This window comes from Narcine bancroftii, chromosome 2 (assembly GCF_036971445.1).
Source record: "Narcine bancroftii isolate sNarBan1 chromosome 2, sNarBan1.hap1, whole genome shotgun sequence".
Lineage (NCBI taxonomy): Eukaryota > Metazoa > Chordata > Chondrichthyes > Torpediniformes > Narcinidae > Narcine > Narcine bancroftii.
Genome location: NC_091470.1, coordinates 82292360 through 82313294, shown reverse-complemented (window position 1 = coordinate 82313294; position 20935 = coordinate 82292360). Strand labels below are relative to the sequence as shown.

General features: G+C 43.0%; 1 protein-coding gene across 1 annotated transcript in view; it reads left to right on the top strand.

Moving 5' to 3' along the window:
- The window catches only part of sptbn5 (spectrin, beta, non-erythrocytic 5), a 251285-nt gene that overhangs the window by 1720 nt on the left and 228630 nt on the right, over positions 1–20935 (top strand). The window contains exons 2-4 of the mRNA XM_069915498.1: positions 7041–7157; positions 17030–17197; positions 17656–17769. Of these exons, the coding sequence (XP_069771599.1) occupies positions 7047–7157; positions 17030–17197; positions 17656–17769 (393 nt within the window). The 5' untranslated portion in view covers positions 7041–7046. The remainder of the gene's footprint in view (positions 1–7040; positions 7158–17029; positions 17198–17655; positions 17770–20935) is intronic.

Here is a 20935-nt window from a genome sequence, read left to right as displayed (position 1 = left end):
CATTCTGCCTTCTTCAGTGTCCACTCTTTCTGTGACTACCTGGTTTGCTCATCCTTACCCATTCAGCCTTGGCATGTTCCCCAACAACCATGGGAAGTGTAACACTTGTCCCCACAGCTTGTCCCTCACCATCATCTAGGGACCTAAACATCCTATCCAGATCAGGACACGGATCCACATGCATCTCCTCCAATCTCGTAAACTGCATTCTGGCCATTTAATGTGGCCTCCTCTACATCAGCGAGACCAAGTGTAGACAAGGCGACTTGCGAGGCACCTGTGTTCTCTTGGCTATGGTCATCCTGACCTCCTAGATGCCATTTCAACTCCCCCTTCCCTTTCACACTGACCTGCCATCCTCAATCTTGTCCACTGTCAGGGTGAGGCTGACACAAAGTAAAAGAACGGCACCTCAAAGTTACCTGTGTCGTCTCCCACTCAAAGACATGAACATTAAATTTTTTAATTTCAAGATGCCTGCACCTAAGTGATCCAACAGAGATGGTATTTATTCTTCCCTTATCAACTTTAAGATAAATTATTCAAAAACATAGATAAAAGTAACTGGTATAAGTAACAAAAGTACATTTTGAACACTGTTTGGTTTTTGTTTCTGTTTTTGAAATCAACACAGGCTGTGCAAAAGTAACTCCTAAATTGGCACACCTGTTTATAAGTTACAGTAAAGCAGAACTTTAGACTGTTTCCAGATCATGTTATCTATCATATAACAGGGCTAAGCCCTGATTCGAAGATGAGTTCATTCCTTCATGTGGTGAGGAGGGGGGCGGGTCCAGGTTAAAGACCTCTTCTGATTGATGCTCTCTACTTTACTGAGGTGATGAAAATTCCATTTATCAGCAAGACACATAAACATTCTTACTCTCAAAATATTTTGGCCTTGCTGACTCTCTCTCCCCTTTCGTATCTGATTTACCTCACAACCTTTGATTTTCCACATCATAGCAACACGGTTAGCGTAGGGTGGCATGGTTAGCGCAGCGACCAGTACAGTGGCAGTGACCAGGACTGGGATTTCAATCCTTGACTGTCTGTAAGGAGTTTGTACATTCTCCTCGTGTCTGCTTGGGTTTCCTCTGGGTTGCATGGCTTCATGAGCCAAAAGGGCCTGTTACCCTGCTGTATGACTAATTTTTTTTAAAATAGCTCACAGTAAGAAAAGCTAACCACAGAGAGATTTTGAAAACAATTGAACTAGAAAAATTATGTACTGCCTTGAACCATAAAGGTGCAAGTGAATAGTAATTCTACTTAAATGCCCAGTTTAAGTAAATATATTTTATCTGGATTTATACTTTCAGCCCTCTGAGATACTAGTTGCTTATCAAAGCTTAGCAAGACAAATCTGTAGAAAAAACAATTTGCAATTAAAAGAATCTGTCCTTGTGTTGAAATTCTTGGCCAATGGAGCTACACTATTCTAACATTTATGTTAGAACTAATGACGCCACAACTGCCTAAGTTCAATGTGGTTTACACTACCTTCTAAAGGGCAGTTAGAGATGGGCAATAAATACTTTGCAGGCGATACCAGAAAATGATGCAATTAGTGAGTGCTAACTTTTATTTTGACTTAGCTTCAAATATAAAGAGAGATTAGAAGGTTTTTTTTTTAAATGAAGCCTTCAAAAGATTTTTAAATAGTGCAGGATTAAATATTTAAAAGGGAAATAATTTAAAAATATGGAAAAGGACAGGTAAATCAAATGAAGTTGATCCTTTTTGGCAAGATGGCTGAAATAATGGCCAAGAATCTTCTAACATCTTTCAGGGAAAAGATGTGCTGGCTGAAAAAATTTGCTGACCAACTGGCTAGTTTATTCATGGATATCTTCAACATCTTAATCCAATCAAAAGATGCTAGGTTGTACGATGGGGAAGTTGGATTTGGAGTTAGAACTTTCACAAGGATGTCTTCTTTGGCTTGGCTTCGCGGACGAAGATTTATGGAGGGGGTAAAAAGTCCACGTCAGCTGCAGGCTCGTTTGTGGCTGACAAGTCCGATGCGGGACAGGCAGACACGATTGCAGCGGTTGCAAGGGAAAATTGGTTGGTTGGGGTTGGGTGTTGGGTTTTTCCTCCTTTGCCTTTTGTCAGTGAGGTGGGCTCTGCGGTCTTCTTCAAAGGAGGTTGCTGCCCGCCAAACTGTGGGGCGCCAAGATGCACGGTTTGAGGCGTTATCAGCCCACTGGCGGTGGTCAATGTGGCAGGCACCAAGAGATTTCTTTAGGCAGTCCTTGTACCTTTTCTTTGGTGCACCTCTGTCACGGTGGCCAGTGGAGAGCTCGCCATATAATACGATCTTGGGAAGGCGATGGTCCTCCATTCTGGAGACGTGACCCATCCAGCGCAGCTGGATCTTCAGCAGCGTGGACTCGATGCTGTCGACCTCTGCCATCTCGAGTACTTCGACGTTAGGGGTGTAAGCGCTCCAATGGATGTTGAGGATGGAGCGGAGACAACGCTGGTGGAAGCGTTCTAGGAGCCATAGGTGGTGCCGGTAGAGGACCCATGATTCGGAGCCAAACAGGAGTGTGGGTATGACAACGGCTCTGTATACGCTTATCTTTGTGAGGTTTTTCAGTTGGTTGTTTTTCCAGACTCTTTTGTGTAGTCTTCCAAAGGCGCTATTTGCCTTGGCGAGTCTGTTGTCTATCTCATTGTCGATCCTTGCATCTGATGAAATGGTGCAGCCGAGATAGGTAAACTGGTTGACCGTTTTGAGTTTAGTGTGCCCGATGGAGATGTGGGGGGGCTGGTAGTCATGGTGGGGAGCTGGCTGATGGAGGACCTCAGTTTTCTTCAGGCTGACTTCCAGGCCAAACATTTTGGCAGTTTCCGCAAAGCAGGACGTCAAGCGCTGAAGAGCTGGCTCTGAACATCCAGTACATCCAGTACAAGGATGTACTGGCATGAGAAATCCAGAACATTTTAGAAAAGAAGCAAGAGAGTAGCTAGGGAAAGAGTACCAGGAGGTCTTTTCAGGGACCAAATGGAAACCTACGTGTGGAACTGAGGGTTAAGGGTGGCATGGTTAACCTACCAGTTAGCACAGCAATATTACGGCACTTGTGTCCCCGGGTTTGAATTCATCTCTATCTGTAAGGAGTTGGTACATTCTCCCCGTGGCCTGCATGGATTTCCTCTGAGTGCTCAAGTTTCCTCTAGGTTATTTGGTCAGTGGGCTGTTACCATGCAATGTGTCTAAATTTAAAAATTAAATTAAAAACCATTTTAAAAATATGAATTGGATCCTAATTGAATTCTATTCATTGGTATTCAGCAGGGAGAAAGATGTGGAGAAGGGGGAGTTAAACTGATTTTTCGATCTCAGACAAAATGCTCTCTCACTGTTCCACATTATCATGCTTGAACCAATTTCTCACCTCATAAAATGCCTCCCTGATGGTCAGTGCCCATGCTTCTTATCACCTGGACTTAACCAATATTCTTGGCCAGTCTATTGTGTTCCATCTTGCTTCTCCTCCTCCCCCTGGCTCTGCTTTGAAAACTGTAACATTTCTAGTCTTCCCCACACCCCCCCCCCCCCCCCCCAATTTTAAGGAAGGATTCCTGAGCTAAAATGATAACTGGTTTCTCTTTCCACACCTCAGAGAGACTGGATGGAGCCTGAGAGATCATTTCATTGAGCACCTTCTGTCTGTCTGCTGCAATAACGGGAACCTTGCAATGGCCAGCCATTTTAATTCCACAGCCCATTCCCACACTGGCATGGCCCCATGCATTCATTGCAAACCAAAGCATATTCCATCAGGTCACTCTCCAACCAGATGGCATTAACATTGACATATCTGGTTTTAGTTAGACTCCCTCACTCCCTCACTCTGCCACCCTTCCTTCAGCTCCCCACCCTCTTCCCCTTCCATTCAAATAGCTATCTGCTCTCCCTATCACCAAAGCTTTTATCTCCTGTTCTCCCACCCATATCCACCTTGTTGGCCCGTGTGTGCCCTGTCCATCTTTCCCTCCTCTCCTTTCCACACCCCCACCCCACCCTACCATTTTATTCAGATGTCTTCCTGCTTTTGCTCAAACCTTGACAAAGAACATTGGTTACCCTTTACTTCCTATATATGCTGCATGCCCTGCTGAGTTCCTTCAGCACTTTTGTATATTCCCAGGGGTGCAGTACTAATTTAGGTGCTGGAGCTCACCAAAAACGGTGACAAGGAGGTGCCGGAGCTGCCCCCTGAGGTACTGGAGCAGGTTCTGGTGAGCTCGGGCAGTGCTGCACCCCTGTGTATTGCACCACAATCACAGACTTTCCTGTTTAACTCTCATTTGTTTTCTATTTTTTGACTGGAAAATATCAGAGTGGGGGGGTTGGGGGGAGGGGGTGTGGAATGGGAACCTAAGGCCAGTCTCATCATGAAATTCCCTTTCAGGCCTCAAATGACCAGGCTAAAGCATTAAAATTGAACCAGAATAGGAATGGAGCAAAAAGCAAGTTGCTGCAGAAACTGTGCCTGATTTGACCACCAGATCAAGGAAGAACGGCTGTGTACTCCCATGACCCTGATGATCCTCTATTACCAGTGTCTAAGGATGATGTGCAGGGTGTCCAAGGAAAGCACCCAGTCTGGACTGAGTAGCCAGTTGAGTACTGAAAAAATGTGCCTACCAACTGGCTAGTTTATTCATGGATATCTTCAACATCTTAATCCAACAGGCCATGGTACCAATCTGTTTCAAATAGGCTTCAATCGTACTAGTGCCCAAGAATAGTGTGGTAGACTGCCTAAATGACCATTAACTAGTGGCATTCACTTCAACAGTGATGAAGTGTTTTGAAAGGCTGGTATTGAAGCATATCAGCTCCTGTCTGAGTGGTGACATGGAACTGTTCCAATTTGCCTGTTCAGCATTCAATATCATCATCCTCTCAAAATTAATCAGCAAATTTCAAGATCTGGGCTTCAATACCTTAAAGCACAATTAGATTCTGGATTTCCTCACCTCCAGACCCCAATCAGTGTGGATTGGCAAGAACATCTCCTCTACCATCACCATTGGTACCAGAGCACCACAGGGTTGCATACTTAGTCCCCTCTCTACTCGCTCTACACCTATGACTCTGTAGCTCAGCACAACACCATATGCAATTTTGCTGATGCTGTATAAAAAGGGGAAATGAGTCGGCATACAGGAGGGAGATTGAAAACTTAGCAACAACCTCACACTCAATTACCAAGACCAAGGTGCTGATTGCAGACTTTAGGAAGGGAAAACCAGAGATGTGCGACTCAGGAATCATAGGGGGATTAGAGGTGGAGAGAGTGAGCAAATATAAATTCCTGGAAATCACTATTTTGGAGGACCTTTCCTCGACCCATCATACTAATGCAATTGTAAACAAACCATGTCAGCATCAGGAGTTTGCAGAGGTTCGGTATGTCATCGGGAAAGTGTAGTGGAAAGTGTGCTGACCAGTTGCATCATATCCTGATATGAAGGGAACAATGAGTGGAAAGCCCTGCAAAGGTTAGTAGATACAGCCTAGTACATCACAGGCAAAACTCTCCCCACCATTGAGAACATCTACATGCAACACAGCCATCGGAGAGCAGCAGCAATCATCAGAGATTCACACCACCCAGGACATGCTCTGTTCTTGCTGCTGCCATCAGGAAAGAAATACAGGTGCCACAGGACTTGAATCTCTAGGTTCAGAAATAGCTGCTATTGCTCCACCATCAGATTCCTGAATAACAGACTCATTCAGCGACTCTTACTTTGCTCATTTTTTATTACTGAATATTTATTTTCTGCATTGGCACAGTCAGTTGGTTTGTTTTTCATATTTTGGATGCATTTCTTTTCTCTTGGGTACCGTTTACAGTTAACAATCATTAGAAATTGCGCCTGCAGAAAAAAGAATCTCAGGGTTATATGCACACTGATAATAAATTTGAACTTTGAAACTCAGCACGTCAGACAGCATCCATGGAGGTAAAGAAATGGTCAATGTTTTGGGGCGAGACCCTGCACCAGCCCTGACATCTCAATCTTTCAACGACAAACATTGACTACCCCTTTGCTTCTACAGATGCTGTCTGATCTCCAGAGTTCACCAGGAAATCATTTTTGTTGCTTTAGATTCCAGCATCTACAGTCTCTTGGTATCTCCAGAATAGATCTGCGATGTTGTGCTCAGCATTGGACATTGCTTCAGGTGAAGTGGGGGAAAGTAAGATTGGTAAGAGATTTTAATGCCATGCATTATGGTACCACCTTAAAGAGTGCTGTAAGCAGCAACTTTCAAAAGACCATCAGACTTGAGCAAATGAGCTATTGGGAAAGACCAAGAGAATGGGAATAATTGGACAACTATCAATGATGGGCTGAATGGCCAATTCATCTCTCTGATTTTTATTTTTAAATTTGAAGTCCAGCAGGGTAGAAGGCCCTACTGGTGCATGAGTCTGCACTGCCCAAATACACCCATGTGATTAATTAACCTACCATTCTCATATCTTTTGGAATGTGGGAGGAAACTGGATCACCCTGAGGAAATGAATGCAGAGATGGGGAATACAGGCAACCTCCTTACTGACAGAGGCATTTCAATGCCGGGTCAGTGGTGCTGCAATAGCGTTACGCTAATCATTACGTTAACTGTGCTAAATTTTTTAAGCTTAGAATTTTAGCAGTGTAGGAAGACTTAGTGTGACAAAATCTTGGAATCATTTGGTTAACAATTTTTGTCTCCAAAACACTGCCAGACTTGCGAAACCCTTGCACATTATTGATAAATTAAGATCTATACTCGCTTGAATAAACTGCGAACAAAAGCTCTGACTTACTTTTCACTGATCCCTCCTCCTCGTCCTCCTCTCACTGGGAGGTTAACAGACAAAACTATAGAGTAACTACAATGAACAAAGGCCAAACATTTTTGAAGCATTCAAAGTGGCAAGCTGAGTGTTGTGTTTGTGAAATGTGGTTCTGTTCTCTATCCATATCGACAGCAGTCACTCTGTCTCGTCTTAAACCCCAAGGTCAGGATGGACGAGGATTTTGAGAAAGGCCGCATCAAGAAGCTTCAACAACAACGGATGAATGTGCAGAAAAAGACTTTCACTAATTGGATAAACCAGATATTTTTGAAAAATCAGGTAAGAAGGCAATCATTGAGGCAAACAAACGATGGCTTTGTATGCTTTCTAAGGCATCAGTTTTACAGCGTTAGCATGACATGGCAATCTTTTGCATTCTCCTTATGAAAAATGCTGCGGGATGAGGAGGGGAAAGGTAGGGCAGAACTGTACTCAAGTTTCCCTTTCAATAATGAGGAATCACTTAATCCAACTTTGATACTATTGGCTTGTGAGGTGCTTTGTCCAAGGTGCTTAGTGAGCAGATCTACTAATAACGAGTAAAGAGCAGAATGGCAGTCGACGTATTTGCTATGTTCTGCACTCCTTTGGGTTTGTTATTTGAACAGGAGCAGCTTATACTTGCTGTTCTGAAGAACATGAACTGGGTGGAATTGAGTGTGGATTAGGATGGAAGAAGCAGAAAGGAGAAGAGGCTTCCTTTTTTGAAAATTTTATTTATTGATCATAATAAATCATACAATAAAAATATAAGTAAATACAGCTGTACATAATATTTTACCCCCATATAACCCTCTCCCAAACCCCCTCCAAACTACCCCAAAAGAAAGAAAAAGATCGAGTAGAAGAGGAATCAACTTACATAACAACCTTCAATTATTGCCATGGTTTATTTCAACCCCATTGATTGTGGGAATTAAACCTATTACAAATTCAATCTCATATATTGGCTCCAAACTTTAACAAAGAAAGAATAATTGTTATGTAAATTATAAGTGATCTTTTCCAATGGAATATCAGATCTCATTTCTAAATGCCATTGCTGAATACTCAAATCATTTTTCCAAGTAATTGCCAAACATTTTCTAGCCGCAGCTAAAGCCAATCTCAAGAAAGCAATTTGAGACTTATCTAATTTTAATTCCAAACTCAATTTCTTAATATGATATGTTATTGAATAAAAAGGGGCCCACAGGTGCAGGAGTGAAAATACCACACTGTGAACTGTTGCTTAGACTAGTTCAAGCACAGTGTGTGCTCCTGGGTGCACACTAATAAGGGATTATTCGGGTAGAGATTTGGGGAAATCTCTTTGTTTAAGGTATTGTGATTTGGCCTGGAGAAAATCAACCCAGAGAGCTTTTGGAACTTTTATGGAAGATTGGATACAAGTTTAAAGCAATTTTAAGTTTCTCTATAATTTGCCTGGACAGAAAGAATCGGTGCTTTAAACTTCCACTTAGGTAACACAAAGAGTTTTTATGGAATTAGTCTTAATACTTCAAGAGCTTCCTTTCAAGATGGAATGGAAAATGGCAGCACTAACGGAGATGCTATAACGGCAGTGCTATCGCTGGTGTGGGCTCTCAGAGAGCAGGGAGTGGAGACACAGTTCTCTAATGGGGTCCAACCACCCAGTCTGACTGTCATCAGCTCCGTGCAGGATTTAAATGGCCTGTTACTGGAGTTGGTGGCAATTTTATTTGAAAATCCCACGACCGCGGTGTCAGGCCCAAGATGACAGCAGCGGCCACAAGGGGTTGCAGACTCCAGGGGAGTAGAGGGCATTCCACACAGGCAGGGAAGTCACGTTTCCTCCACACACAACAATATCCCAGAAAAGTACCAATTTTTGGAATGATACTGGAATGTCGTATACCTGATAAATCAGATGCTGAGGGCAAGTGTGTAAAGGACAAGGCTGAAGTATTTGTTTGATATCAAAATACTGGTTGTTAACTTGTCGGAAATTATTTTGGTAAATTTGAGACTCCTACATTTTTATGAAGTAAAATAATTATCCAAAGCTTCATAATTAATGGTGATGCAATGGTTATGTACTCGTTTCTGAATTAATAGGTCATGGGTTCAAACTCCAGTGGTTAAATTTTTTAAAATTTTAATGAGAAATATATTCTCCAGTGTCCTGGCTATTCATTCCTCAGATGAATTTGAGATTATGAGAAAACTTACACTGTGCTGACTGTTTGCCTAATTTATAACAGCAATTACATTGAAAAGTACTTCATCAAACACAAGGTAACCTGAAAGGGAATCTAGAGACAGTACGCACGTTTTAAATCCTTTGTGAATCGCATGAGAAAGGCTGTGGATGATGTTCACATGGACTTTGGTAAGGCCTTTGACAAGGTCCCACATGGGAGGTTAGTCTGGAAAGTTCAGACGCTAGATATTCATAGAGAGGTTGTAAACTGGGTTTGAATTGGTTGAATGGGAGAAGACGGAGTGGTGGTAGATGATTGCTTCTCAGACTGGAGGCCTGTGATTCGTGGTGGCTTCAGGGATTGGTGCTGGGACCATTGTTGTTTGACATCTATATCAATGATCTGGATGATAATGTAAGAAATTGGATCAGCAAGTTTGCTGATGACACTAAGATTGGAGGAGTTGTGGACAGTGAGGAAGGTTTTCAAAGCTTGCAGAGGGACCTGGACAAACTGGAAAAATGGGACAGAAAATGGCAGAGGGAATTTAATGCAGACAAGTGTGAGGTGTTGCATTTTGGAAGGACAAACCAGGATAGAACATAGGGCACTGAGGAGTGCAGAGGAACAAAGGGATCTGGGAATACAGATACATAATTCCCTGAAAGTGGTGTCACAAGTAGACAGAGTTGTAAAGAAAGCTTTTGGTATCTTGGCCTTTATAAATCAAAGTATTTAGTACAGGAGTTGGGAGGTTATGGTATGGTTGTACAAGACACTGATGAGGCCATATTTGGAGTATTGTGTGCAGTTCTGGTCACCAAACTACAGGAAGGACATCAGTAAGATTGAGAGAATGCAAAGGAGATTTACTAGGATGTTGCTGGGTCTTCAGGAGTTGAGTTACAGGGAAAAATTAAATAGGTTAGGACTTTATTCCTTGGAGCGTAGAAGAATGAGGGGGGGGATTTAATAGAGGTTTACAAGATTATAAGGCGTATAGACAGAATAAATGTGAGTAGTCTCTTTCCACAGATTAGGAGAGATAAATACTAGAGGACATGGCTTTGGGGAAAGATTTAGGGGGAACTTCTACACTCAGAGATTGGTAGGACTGTGGAATGAGCTGCCATCTGACATGGTAAATGTTGGGTCACTCTTAAGTTTTAAGAATAAATTGGATAGATGCGTGAATCGGAACGGTCTGGAAGTCAGTGGGATTAGCAGAATGATATTTTGGCACAGATTAGAAGGGCCAAATGGCCTGTTTTCTGTGCTGCAGTCCATAAAACCTGTGCCATCTAATTACACCCAATTAACCTACCAACCCCATATGTTTTGTAAGGTGGGAGGATTCAGACTCCGGTCACTGGCACTGTAATAGTGTTGGGCTAAACATTACACTAACCATGCCACCCCCTAACCTGGATTGACACCTTATAGAGCTTTGAGAGACTGCTTGTCTTTCATGTAGAATATTAACATCAAGCAAATATAAAGGCTTGATTTGAAGAAGACTGTCAAATTACTCAGTATCCTGCGGTTATTCCTTAATTAAAGCAATTCAAACGTGTTAGTTGATCATTTACCCCTTTCTATTTTTAGTGCTTTTCATGATGGACGCTTGTTATAATGTGACAGTGATGTTGTACTCGTAGCCTGTGGAACATGTTAAAGGCTCAATACCATGGAAAAACACTATTTAAATAGGCAACTGACCATTAATCTCTGATTCTTCATTTTAGAGATCACTGGATTCTTGTAAGAGGCTACTCTCCTCTTTGTTGTGCCTTTCTGTTCTACTGTACTATTCATTCTTACATTATTATGGTTTGCTTAGTTTATTTAGTGTTCCATTTTGATAATATTATACAAGTGGAGTAATGGCCTAAATGTTTTTAAGAAGCTCAAGTAAAACAGGGAGTTAAACCAGAAAGTCTCCAGATGCTGGAGTCAAGTTTAATTCCCAGAAGTGCTGGATAAACTCAGCAGGTTTCACAGCATCCATAGGAAGTAAAGGGTAAGCAACATATTGTGCCTGACCCCTTTGCCAAAGTACAAGCGAAAATAAAAGAGGCAGGCCGTTCCCCTCACCTTTTTATTCAGGCTCTGCGTGACCTGCTGAGCTTCTCCTGACCTGTGTACTGCAACTAAAGCAGAGCTTTAGTGAGGGAATGGGTGTAGTCTATGACAGTAACAGGATGACTGACTCACAGATAAAGGAGAGTGATAATGGGCTCAACATCTCTGAACAGCTATTTATATCAGAGGCCGTTCCTTTGATATTTGGATTGCCATGTCAGATTTATTTGCAAGATAAAGATTACAAAGAAACAAGCAAGATCTTCCCAACCAAGCAATGATTAATACAAATTGGGAATTTATGATACTGGGGTTCATTTGGGTTTTATTTCAAGATGTATTGCTGTGTAAAGTAATTGGTGACTAATTTTGTCTCATGCCTTACTAATTTTATTCAGTGACAGTAAAGAAGGAATTAGACGTGTGGTTTCTGAAATTGCTGAGGCACTGATTTTCACATATGGAGCAATATTTCTGGAAGGGTTTCAAAGTATCGAATATATTACGGTCAATGTGTGGAGCAATGGGTTAACCAGTTGGATTTGCACGAGATGCCTAAATGCCACAACTTAAGATTGTGTAACACAAGGTTACGCAAGTTGTTGATTTACATGGGTGCCTAAATGAATGCCAACCTTCACCTGGACACAACTCTTTTCAATGGGCAACCCTCTCATCCCAAGGGTCAAATTACTGAACTTTCTCCTCATGCCCTTTCTTCTTACCAACGAGCTGCTTAGTTTACTCTTTCCTCAAATAATGCGCCATCTGCCCAGTCACTTTTCCATTCTTCAGCCTCAGTGTGCTCTTCACACATGACTTTGTGTTGTCATCATGTCTAAGCATTGCACAATCTCTCATCTCATCATCAATATCAATTGTCATTAGCCGAGACCCATACATCTCTCTCTCCATGGGCTCTATAATTCAATCTGCTGATTTGAAAATGACCAGTTTATTCCTATGTTATATATTTTTCTTGGCTTCAACATCTAGATGATCAAAATTTCCTTCTGCAATGTTGCACTGACTACATTGACAGTTGTGGCAGAGATAAAAACTCGCACTCGACTGGAGGGAGAACAAATGCTTTTATTAGCTTATAACACAGGTAAGGTTTACGAACAGGCTTCAGAGGGGTTCTGGGGTTCAGGTGGGAAACTAGGGTTATATATGGGTCAGAGGAGGCGGGACCAGTCGTCAGTACAGCACCCTCCTAGTGAATCCCAGTTCACTACATTCACCCCTTTTTCAGAATTAAGGGTGCGTAGACGAAGAGAACAAGGATCAGAAGCCAGTAATAGATACCAACGAGAAATATTTGCAATACTATTTGCAGATTCATGCAGTCCAGGGGTCTGGAGATCCTGGTGGAGCAACTTAGCACTGGGGGCATTGGGTTCCTTGAGTCTCCTGGTCCACCAGAGACAGGAGAGTAGTGGGTTGGGGTTCTGACTTGATGATAGAGGGGTTTCACTCTCCTTCTGGACTGGGTCCCGTGAGGTACTGGGTGAAGGTAGGGAAAAAGTGCTCAGTAGCTCGTGGGGCACCTGAGGCAACGGATCCTCTGTTCACCCTGTTCGGGTATCCTGGCTATATCCATAGCGACCATGGCTACCTTAAAATCGATGCTGAGCCGTTTGAAGGGCCTGGATGACTTAATCAGATGCGCTTTGACAGGGCAGTAGAAGTGCGGCTGGCACTCCGTACAGACCTGGCAAGACCTTATCATTTCCCTGATGTCTTCTGTGGAGTAGGGAAAGTTGCAGGATTTAACGAAATGATGGCAGAGCTGATTATGTATGGTCTGTAGTTGGCCAGTGTGTGCAGAGGCACAGCATCCCCTGGACAAGGCATCTGGAGAGTCATTAAGGGCTCCTGGCTAGTAGGCAATGTCAAAACTGTAGGTGGAGAGTTCGATCGTCTGCCTAGCAATTTTATCATTCTTGATTTTTCCCCTCTTAGCATTGCTGAACATGAATGCGACAGAGCGCTGGTCCGTGAGGAGCATAAATCTTCTACCAGCCAGGTAGTGCCTCCAGTGCCTTACAGCTTTTACAATGGCTTGAGCCTCCTTTTCCACAGACGGGTTCCAGAGCTTGTGGCCTTGAAGCGTCTGTGAAAAAAAGGCAACCGGCCTGCCTGCCTGATTGAGAGTTCTGGCCAGAGCTACATCTGAAGTGCTACTTTCCACTTGGAAAGGTACATTTTCATCAACCGCATGCATGGTGGCTTTTCACAATGTAATTTCGGAGGTAATGAAAACCCATCTGGGTTTCGGCCGAAGGGGGAAAAATGGTGGCCTTTAAGAGTGAATGAACCTTGTCAGTGTATTGAGAGGCCCACTGGACAATATGTTAAAAACCCCAGACATTTTCTCAAAGCCTTACTGGTGCTGGGAAGGGGAAGCTCTAACAGTGGGTGCATCCTATCAGGGTTGGAGCCAATTATGCCATTTTCCACCACATAGTCAAGGATAGCCAGTCACATAGTCCTGAATAAACACTTGTCAGAGTTATAAGTGAGATTCAGGGCTCTCGTCACGTGGAGAAAGTTCTGGAGATTAGCATCATGGTCTTCCACGGTGTGGCCACAGATTGTGACATTATCGTGGTAGGGGAAGGCAGCCTTCAACCCATACTCATCCACCATTCTGTCCATCTGCCACTGGCAGATAGACTCCCCATTTGTAATACTGAAAGGGACCCTCTGGAACCGATAAAGTCGACCGTTAGCCTCGAATGCTGTGTACGGGCAGTCCTCGGAACAGATTGGCAGCTGGTAATAAGCAGCTTTCATGCTGATGTCAAATAGATATCGTTCGCCATATCCGAAATGTGAGTGAGGGGCTATGCGTCCAGGAATGTGTATCTGTTAATTGTTTGGCTATAGTCAATCACTGACCTGGACTTTTTTTTACCCCTTTACTACCACCACTTGTGCTCTCCATATCTGCCACGTTGTACCTCCTGCTCTTGGTAGCGATGGGCTTACAACTGGCAGATAGGTTTGGGAATAGAGGGGGAGGGTCGATGTTTAGCGTGAAGAGGCTGCAAGTGAGTCCTGGTTTTGAGGGCCCTCTGTTCCAAACTGTTACCAGGGAAAGGGGCCAGAAAGCTCCAAGGTCATGCTTTTAAGGTGACATAGGGAGTCCAGACCAACAACACCGGAGCACACAAAATGTACATACAAAATTTACAAAATTCCCCCCTTCAAATGACAAATGAACTATACAATATTTCTGTACCCGTGCCAAATGAGACATGGATGCTGGGAATATGCGGTAATTGGGTGGATACATTTTCAGGTTATACCTTTGTACAGTTCGTGAGTCTATAAAGCTCTCCATGGAGCTTGTGTCAATTAGACATTTGGTCAAATGTCCGTTTACCTTCACCATCACCATCAAGTTGCTGAGCTGGTGAAGTCTGTTCTAGTCAAGGGTCAGCGATGCCAAGTGATGCCTCCTCCCTCCTTCGAGTGGCCCCCTCTGTCCTGATTTGACCTGGGCAGGTAAGATGGCGCTGACCTCATGAGGTGGCAATTTGGCCGCCCTCCATCCTCCTCAGATGACGATGGTGCTGAATTCAAATTTGGGCCACTGCAAGATGGGCTGAGCCTTTCTGCACCATTTTCGGAGGTGGCGGGTTGCACAAAAGGCGACCTCAGGTGAGTTCGGGACAGTTGGCTTGGGGCTGGAAGCTGTGTCCTTCCCCAGACTTACCTTAATGCGGCAGACCCTCGTCCAATGTCCCTTCTTTCCACAGCTGGAGCACATCAAGGCTTTAGTTGGGGTACTGCCCCTTTCCACAAAAGAAGCACTTCCGGGAATGGGAAGCAGCAGCCATTAGAGCAGGGGCCACTGTAGTAGGAGCAGCTCGTCCCTGAAGGTGCTTCCCTGAGAGCGCAGGTACATTGACTTTGAGATCATCATTCTCTAGGCTGGCCTGTTCCAGAGATTTGGCCAGCTCGACATGGCTAGTGAAGTCTTTCTTCCCTTGCCTCACATACCTTGAGTGAACTCCAGCGACCAGCATGTCCCAGATCTGCTTGTCCTCTCGGACACGGCCTGAGGTGGCCTTGTACTTGCATTTCTGCACGAGTCCGCAGATCCAGCAGGTAGTCATCAATTGACTCTCCGGGTCATTGGCGGTGTAGGGAGAGCTGGTGCCTCGCTAGGAATTTGTTCGGGGCCTTCATGTACCGAGCCTTCAGTGCCTCGATGGTGGCTTCATATGTTGGGCAGTCCCTGACGACTGCGTAGCCCTTCGTCCCTATCTTTGAGATGAGCACCGACCTCTGGAGCTCTTCTGTGTGGAAGACGACCTGTGTCGCATTCAGGTAGGCCTGGAAGCAATCCAACCAGTATGCAAAATCCTCAGCCGCGCCAGGGGACTGGGGGGTCAATCAGCAGCACACACCAGGCTTGAGGAATGCCTCCATCCTCACTTATAAGCTAATAAAATTGTGGCGGAGATAAAAGCTCACACTCGACTGGAGGAAGAACAAACGCTTTCACGAGCTTATAACACAGGTAAGGTTCACGAACAGGCTTCAGAGGGGTTCTGGGGTTCAGGCAGGAAACCAGGGTTATATACAGGTCAGAGGGGGTGGAGCCAGGAGAAGGGATCAGTTGTCAGTACAGCACCCTCCTAGTGAATCCCAGTTCACTACAATTATATATTTTTCTTGGCTTTCACATCTAGATGATCAAAATTTCCTTCCTGCAATGCTGCACTGACTACATTGACAGCAAACAAGTGATGAGCAAGTTGTGGAGGCTAGCAGGCAGTCAGGTATCTTGAGCTTTGTAATACAATGTGCCAATGTAGCTGTGGCCATACGTCAAAGCTCTATTTATTACAAGGGTTCCTATTGCAGTCAAGGGGATGATGTTGATGTCTTCACAGGAGTAATGGTGAGTTATATTGCTTGGCATGTTATTTGTACAGCTCTTGATCCATGGTATCAATCTAACATGGGCATAGCCACTCTAGTTAGTTGTGTGATTATCAACTTGTCGATGCCCATTTTAAATAACCTGTCTGTGTGAGCTCATCGGCAAGACAACCTCAAACGTTGACTTTGTAAACCAGGATCTTAACCAGGCAAACTTTACATCGCTGTTCAAAGTAAACCCTCCAGCTTAATTCATTAATGGAAGTTACAGACTATTGCTGAATTCTGATAAGGTAACTCTGGATTAACTACCTCACTGGCAATTTGCCCAACTATAATTTTCCATAGCTCAGCAAGGTTACTAAATAGATGAAGTGGTTTGGTTATGTGATTTTTCTGCTTAAAGTTTGGTACCGTGCTATTTCTAAGCTTAACCTCAACACCCTGTGCATGCTTAATGAAATCTTTCTTGAGGCAAGTTTTGCATTCTACATTGAAGAAAAAGAGAGAGAGCTACAGTGTTCCCTCTAAGCTGTGTGGTCTGTGTGCTCGCAGACAAAGGGCTTGATGAGCGCACATTTGGGCGCGTGTGCACACACAGCCTGTTTTGTGTGAGTATGCACACAGCTTAGAGGGAACACTACGAATAGGTGTAGCGTTGCAGAATTTTGAATTTTGCAGAATATGAAGAGAAGGAAGCCATTCCGCCCTAGGGTGTTTATCACTTTTCAGCTGGAGACTGGAGGAAGAGTTTAAATGGGTACCTGGGTCATGCTGGAGTGATCATGAGTGACAGGAGATTATATGGATTACAAGGATCCATGTGATCACAAGCTGATGGACTGAAAAGTAGTGATAAAGCTCTGTTATAAATTATTGGAAGAAAATTTAGTGGATTGATAGAGAATATATGGGTGTCGATTAATGGAGTGAATTTTCTTACCTTGATATGACTTCTATTGAAATCTGAACTTTGAACTATTGTTCTGTCTGCATTTGATCCAGGTGAAAATCTTTGTGAGTGACTTGTACACTGAGCTGAAAGATGGAATTGTGCTGATTTCTCTGCTAGAGCTCATCTCAGGAGAAAAGCTGAAGAGACCCAGCAGAGGTCGAATGAGAGTTCACTATTTGGAGAACAATGGCAGAGCCATTGCCTTTCTGAGAACCAAGGTACATACTTGCTATCTGCAGTTGAAGTAAGAAAGCTGAAAGAGTTGACTGATGTGAAATCCTATCTCAAAAGAAGAAGCTTTCCCTTTTTGTCACATGATGGACTCCTGTTTGTGTGTGACTTCCCCAGTGCATGATGCATGCACATAGGTACAAAGCTGCATCGGTGCGAAGGAAAATCGTGGTGGGGTGGGGTCAAACTCATTGCCTGAAAGGGTGGTTGAAAAAACCCTTATTGTTGTGAAAAGGTATCGAGATGACTGGCAAGCCTTCAAGCTGAGTGCTGGTCAATGGAATTGTCTGAATATATTTAATTTTCCTGGAAAAAATAAATGAGTTGAATGGCTGCACAATTGGCTGTGGGTTGTTGTGATTTCTGTGGACACTTGTGCACCCTGGGATGTTATGTGGGTGCAGTGACCCTGGTATTTGAATCTTGTTATCTCTCCTTCTCATAGGTGAAAATGGATCTGATTGGACCCGAAAATGTTGTGGATGGTGACCGTACTCTGATCTTGGGTCTGATCTGGATGATTATACTGCGCTTTCAAATTTCCTCCATCATAGTTGAAGTAAGACAAGACTGTCTATCTCTGGTTTATACAGCTGCCCCTTACTTGAATATGTATAGATATGACCTATCGACAAGACTGTCTATCTCTGGTTTATACAGCTGCCCCTTACTTGAATATGTATAGATATGACCTATCGACAAGACTGTCTATCTCTGGTTTATACAGCTGCCCCTTACTTGAATATGTATAGATATGACCTATCGACAAGACTGTCTATCTCTGGTTTATACAGCTGCCCCTTACTTGAATATGTATAGATATGACCTATCGACAAGACTGTCTATCTCTGGTTTATACAGCTGCCCCTTACTTGAATATGTATAGATATGACCTATCGACAAGACTGTCTATCTCTGGTTTAAACAACTGCCCCTTGCTTGAATATGTATAGATCTGACCTATCGACAAGACTGTCTATCTCTGGTTTAAACAACTGGCCCTTACTTGAATATGTATAGATATGACCTATCGACAAGACTATCTATCTCTGGTTTAAACAACTGGCCCTTGCTTGAATATGTATCGATATGAATATCTGGGCAGGTCCCGGCAGACTGGAAGACAGCAAATGTCACGCCACTTTTTAAGAAGGGATGTAGGCAGAAGACTGGAAATTATTGGCCAATTAGCTTGATGTCTATTTCATTAAAGATGAAATAGTGAAACTTTTGGAACGTAAGGGTTCAATCAGGCAGACGCAGCATGGTTTTAGAAAGGGAAGATCTTGTTTGACAAACTTGTTACGATTCTTTGAGGATATAATGGGTGCGGTGGATAGAGGGGACAGGTTGATGTTGTATATTTGGATTTCCAGAAAGCGTTTGATAAGGTGCTGCACAAGAGACTTATCAGTAAGTTACAGGAAAGTGGAATCCGGGGAAGTATATTGGCCTGGATTGAAAATTGGTTGTCTGACAGGAGGCAGAGAGTCGGGATAAATGGGAGTTTTTCAGGTTGGCAGAGAGTGGTAAGTGGGGTGCCGCAGGGGTCAGTGTTAGGCCCACAACTGTTCATCATTTACATTGATGACTTGGAGGAGGGGACAAAATGTGATGTAGCCAAGTTTGCAGATGACACCAAATTGAGTGGAAGAGCAAATTGTAATGAGGATGTGGAGAGTCTGCAGAGGGATATAGTTAAGCTGGATGAGTGGGCAAAGGTCTGGCAGATGGAGTACAATGTTAGTTAGTGTGAGGTTATCCACTTTGGCAAAAAAAATAAAAGAGCTGAATATTATTTAAATGGTAAAAAAACTACAGCATGCTGTTGTGCAGAGGGACTTGGGAGTGCTTGTGCATGAATCGCAAAAAGTTAGGTTGCAGGTGCAGCAGGTTATTAAGAAGGCAAATGGAATGTTGGCCTTCATCGCTAGAGGAATTGAATTCAGGAGTAGGGAGGTAATGTTGCAACTGTATAAGGTACTGGTGAGACCGCACCTGGAGTACTGTGTCCAGTTCTAGTCTCCATATTTGAGGAAGGATATACTGGCTTTGGAGACGGTCCAGAGGAGGTTTACTAGTTTGATCCCTGGGATGAAGGGGTTGACTTATGATGAAAGATTAAATTGTCTAGGATTGTATTCGCTTGAGTTCAGAAGAATGAGAGGAGATCTTATAGAAACATATAGGATTATGAAGGGTATGGATAGGATAGATGTAGGAAGGTTTTTTGAGCTGGCCGGGGAAACTAAAACGAGAGGACACAGTCTCAAGATTCGGGGGAGTAGATTTAGGACAGAGATGAGGAAAAATAGTTTTTCCCAGAGAGCTGTGAATGTTTGGAATTCTCTAACCAGGGAAGTGGTTGAGACTGCCTCATTAAACATATTTAAAATTTGGTTAGATAAATTTTTACATGATAGAGGAATTAGGGGATATGGGGAGAAGGCAGGTAGGTGGAGTTAGGTCATAAATTATATCAGCCATGATCGTATTGAATGGCGGAGCAGGCTCGATGGGCCATTTTTGGCCTACTCCTGTTCCTACTTCCTATGTTCCTATGACCTATCGACAAGACTGTCTATCTCTGGATTAAACAACTGCTCCTTGCTTGAATATGTATAGATCTGACCTATCGACAAGACTGTCTATCTCTGGTTTAAACAACTGCCCCTTGCTTGAATATGTATAGATCTGACCTATCGGCAAAATGCATTGAGTAATTTGGACTGTTGATACAAATGACGATCTTTTTTGAATATTTTATTTGTTTAAATATATATAAGATCATAATAACTAACATGATAAGTAACCATAATACAATGTTAACAAATATATGTTGAAAATATATAGAAAAAAAACAAAAAACTAAAAAAAATCTCCTCCAGGCCCTTCCACTAAATCTAATCCCATAACTAAACTACATGATGTTATAACTGCATAATAATTAATCCAGATTGCATCAGATGACACTCAAGGTACCCAACTAACATAAAATTGTTATTCATTCAGGGAAAATTTCACTGGACAGGAGTATCCAAAAAAAATTAAAGTAAATTATAATTTTAACCTCATAATTCTAGCACTCGGGCTCCAAATGTCGATCTTTTTTTAACCACTGAGCGGATTAGTCTTGTTAAAAAACTCAAAGCATTTCCATTTATGCTTACTCTAAATATCCTCAATGATGTCAGTAAAATTCATTGCCAGAACATATTTGGGCATTATTACCCACTTACTTATTACTGATGGAGGGCATTGTTCCCATTGGGCTCCATTTTGAATCCCAGCAGAGTAATCCTATCAGTCCCATTCTCTCTCTCCTTATTTGCCTTGTTCCCTCGCAACTTGCTCTCTCTACCTGCGCATCATGTGCTCCTTGATTATTTTGCCATGTACATAAACTGTGGGCAATTTACGGTGGTCAATTAATCAACAAGCACATCTTTGGGATGTAGGAATGAACCAGAGCAAGCGGCAACAACTACGTGGTCACAAGAAAAATAGGTAGCTGTAACAATGCAGTTCATAAATAATAGGTGAGCCATATGGTTATGCTTGAAAGCTCATTACATGTGAACTGAAAAGACGGAGAGTGGATCTATTTTCAGTGGCATTGTTTGGGAGAAAATTGCAGGGCAGGACTTCATGCTCCTCTTCAAATACTGATAACACACCCAATCCCGAATTCAGTAATCTCGTGATTAATTTACCACTGAAGGCTG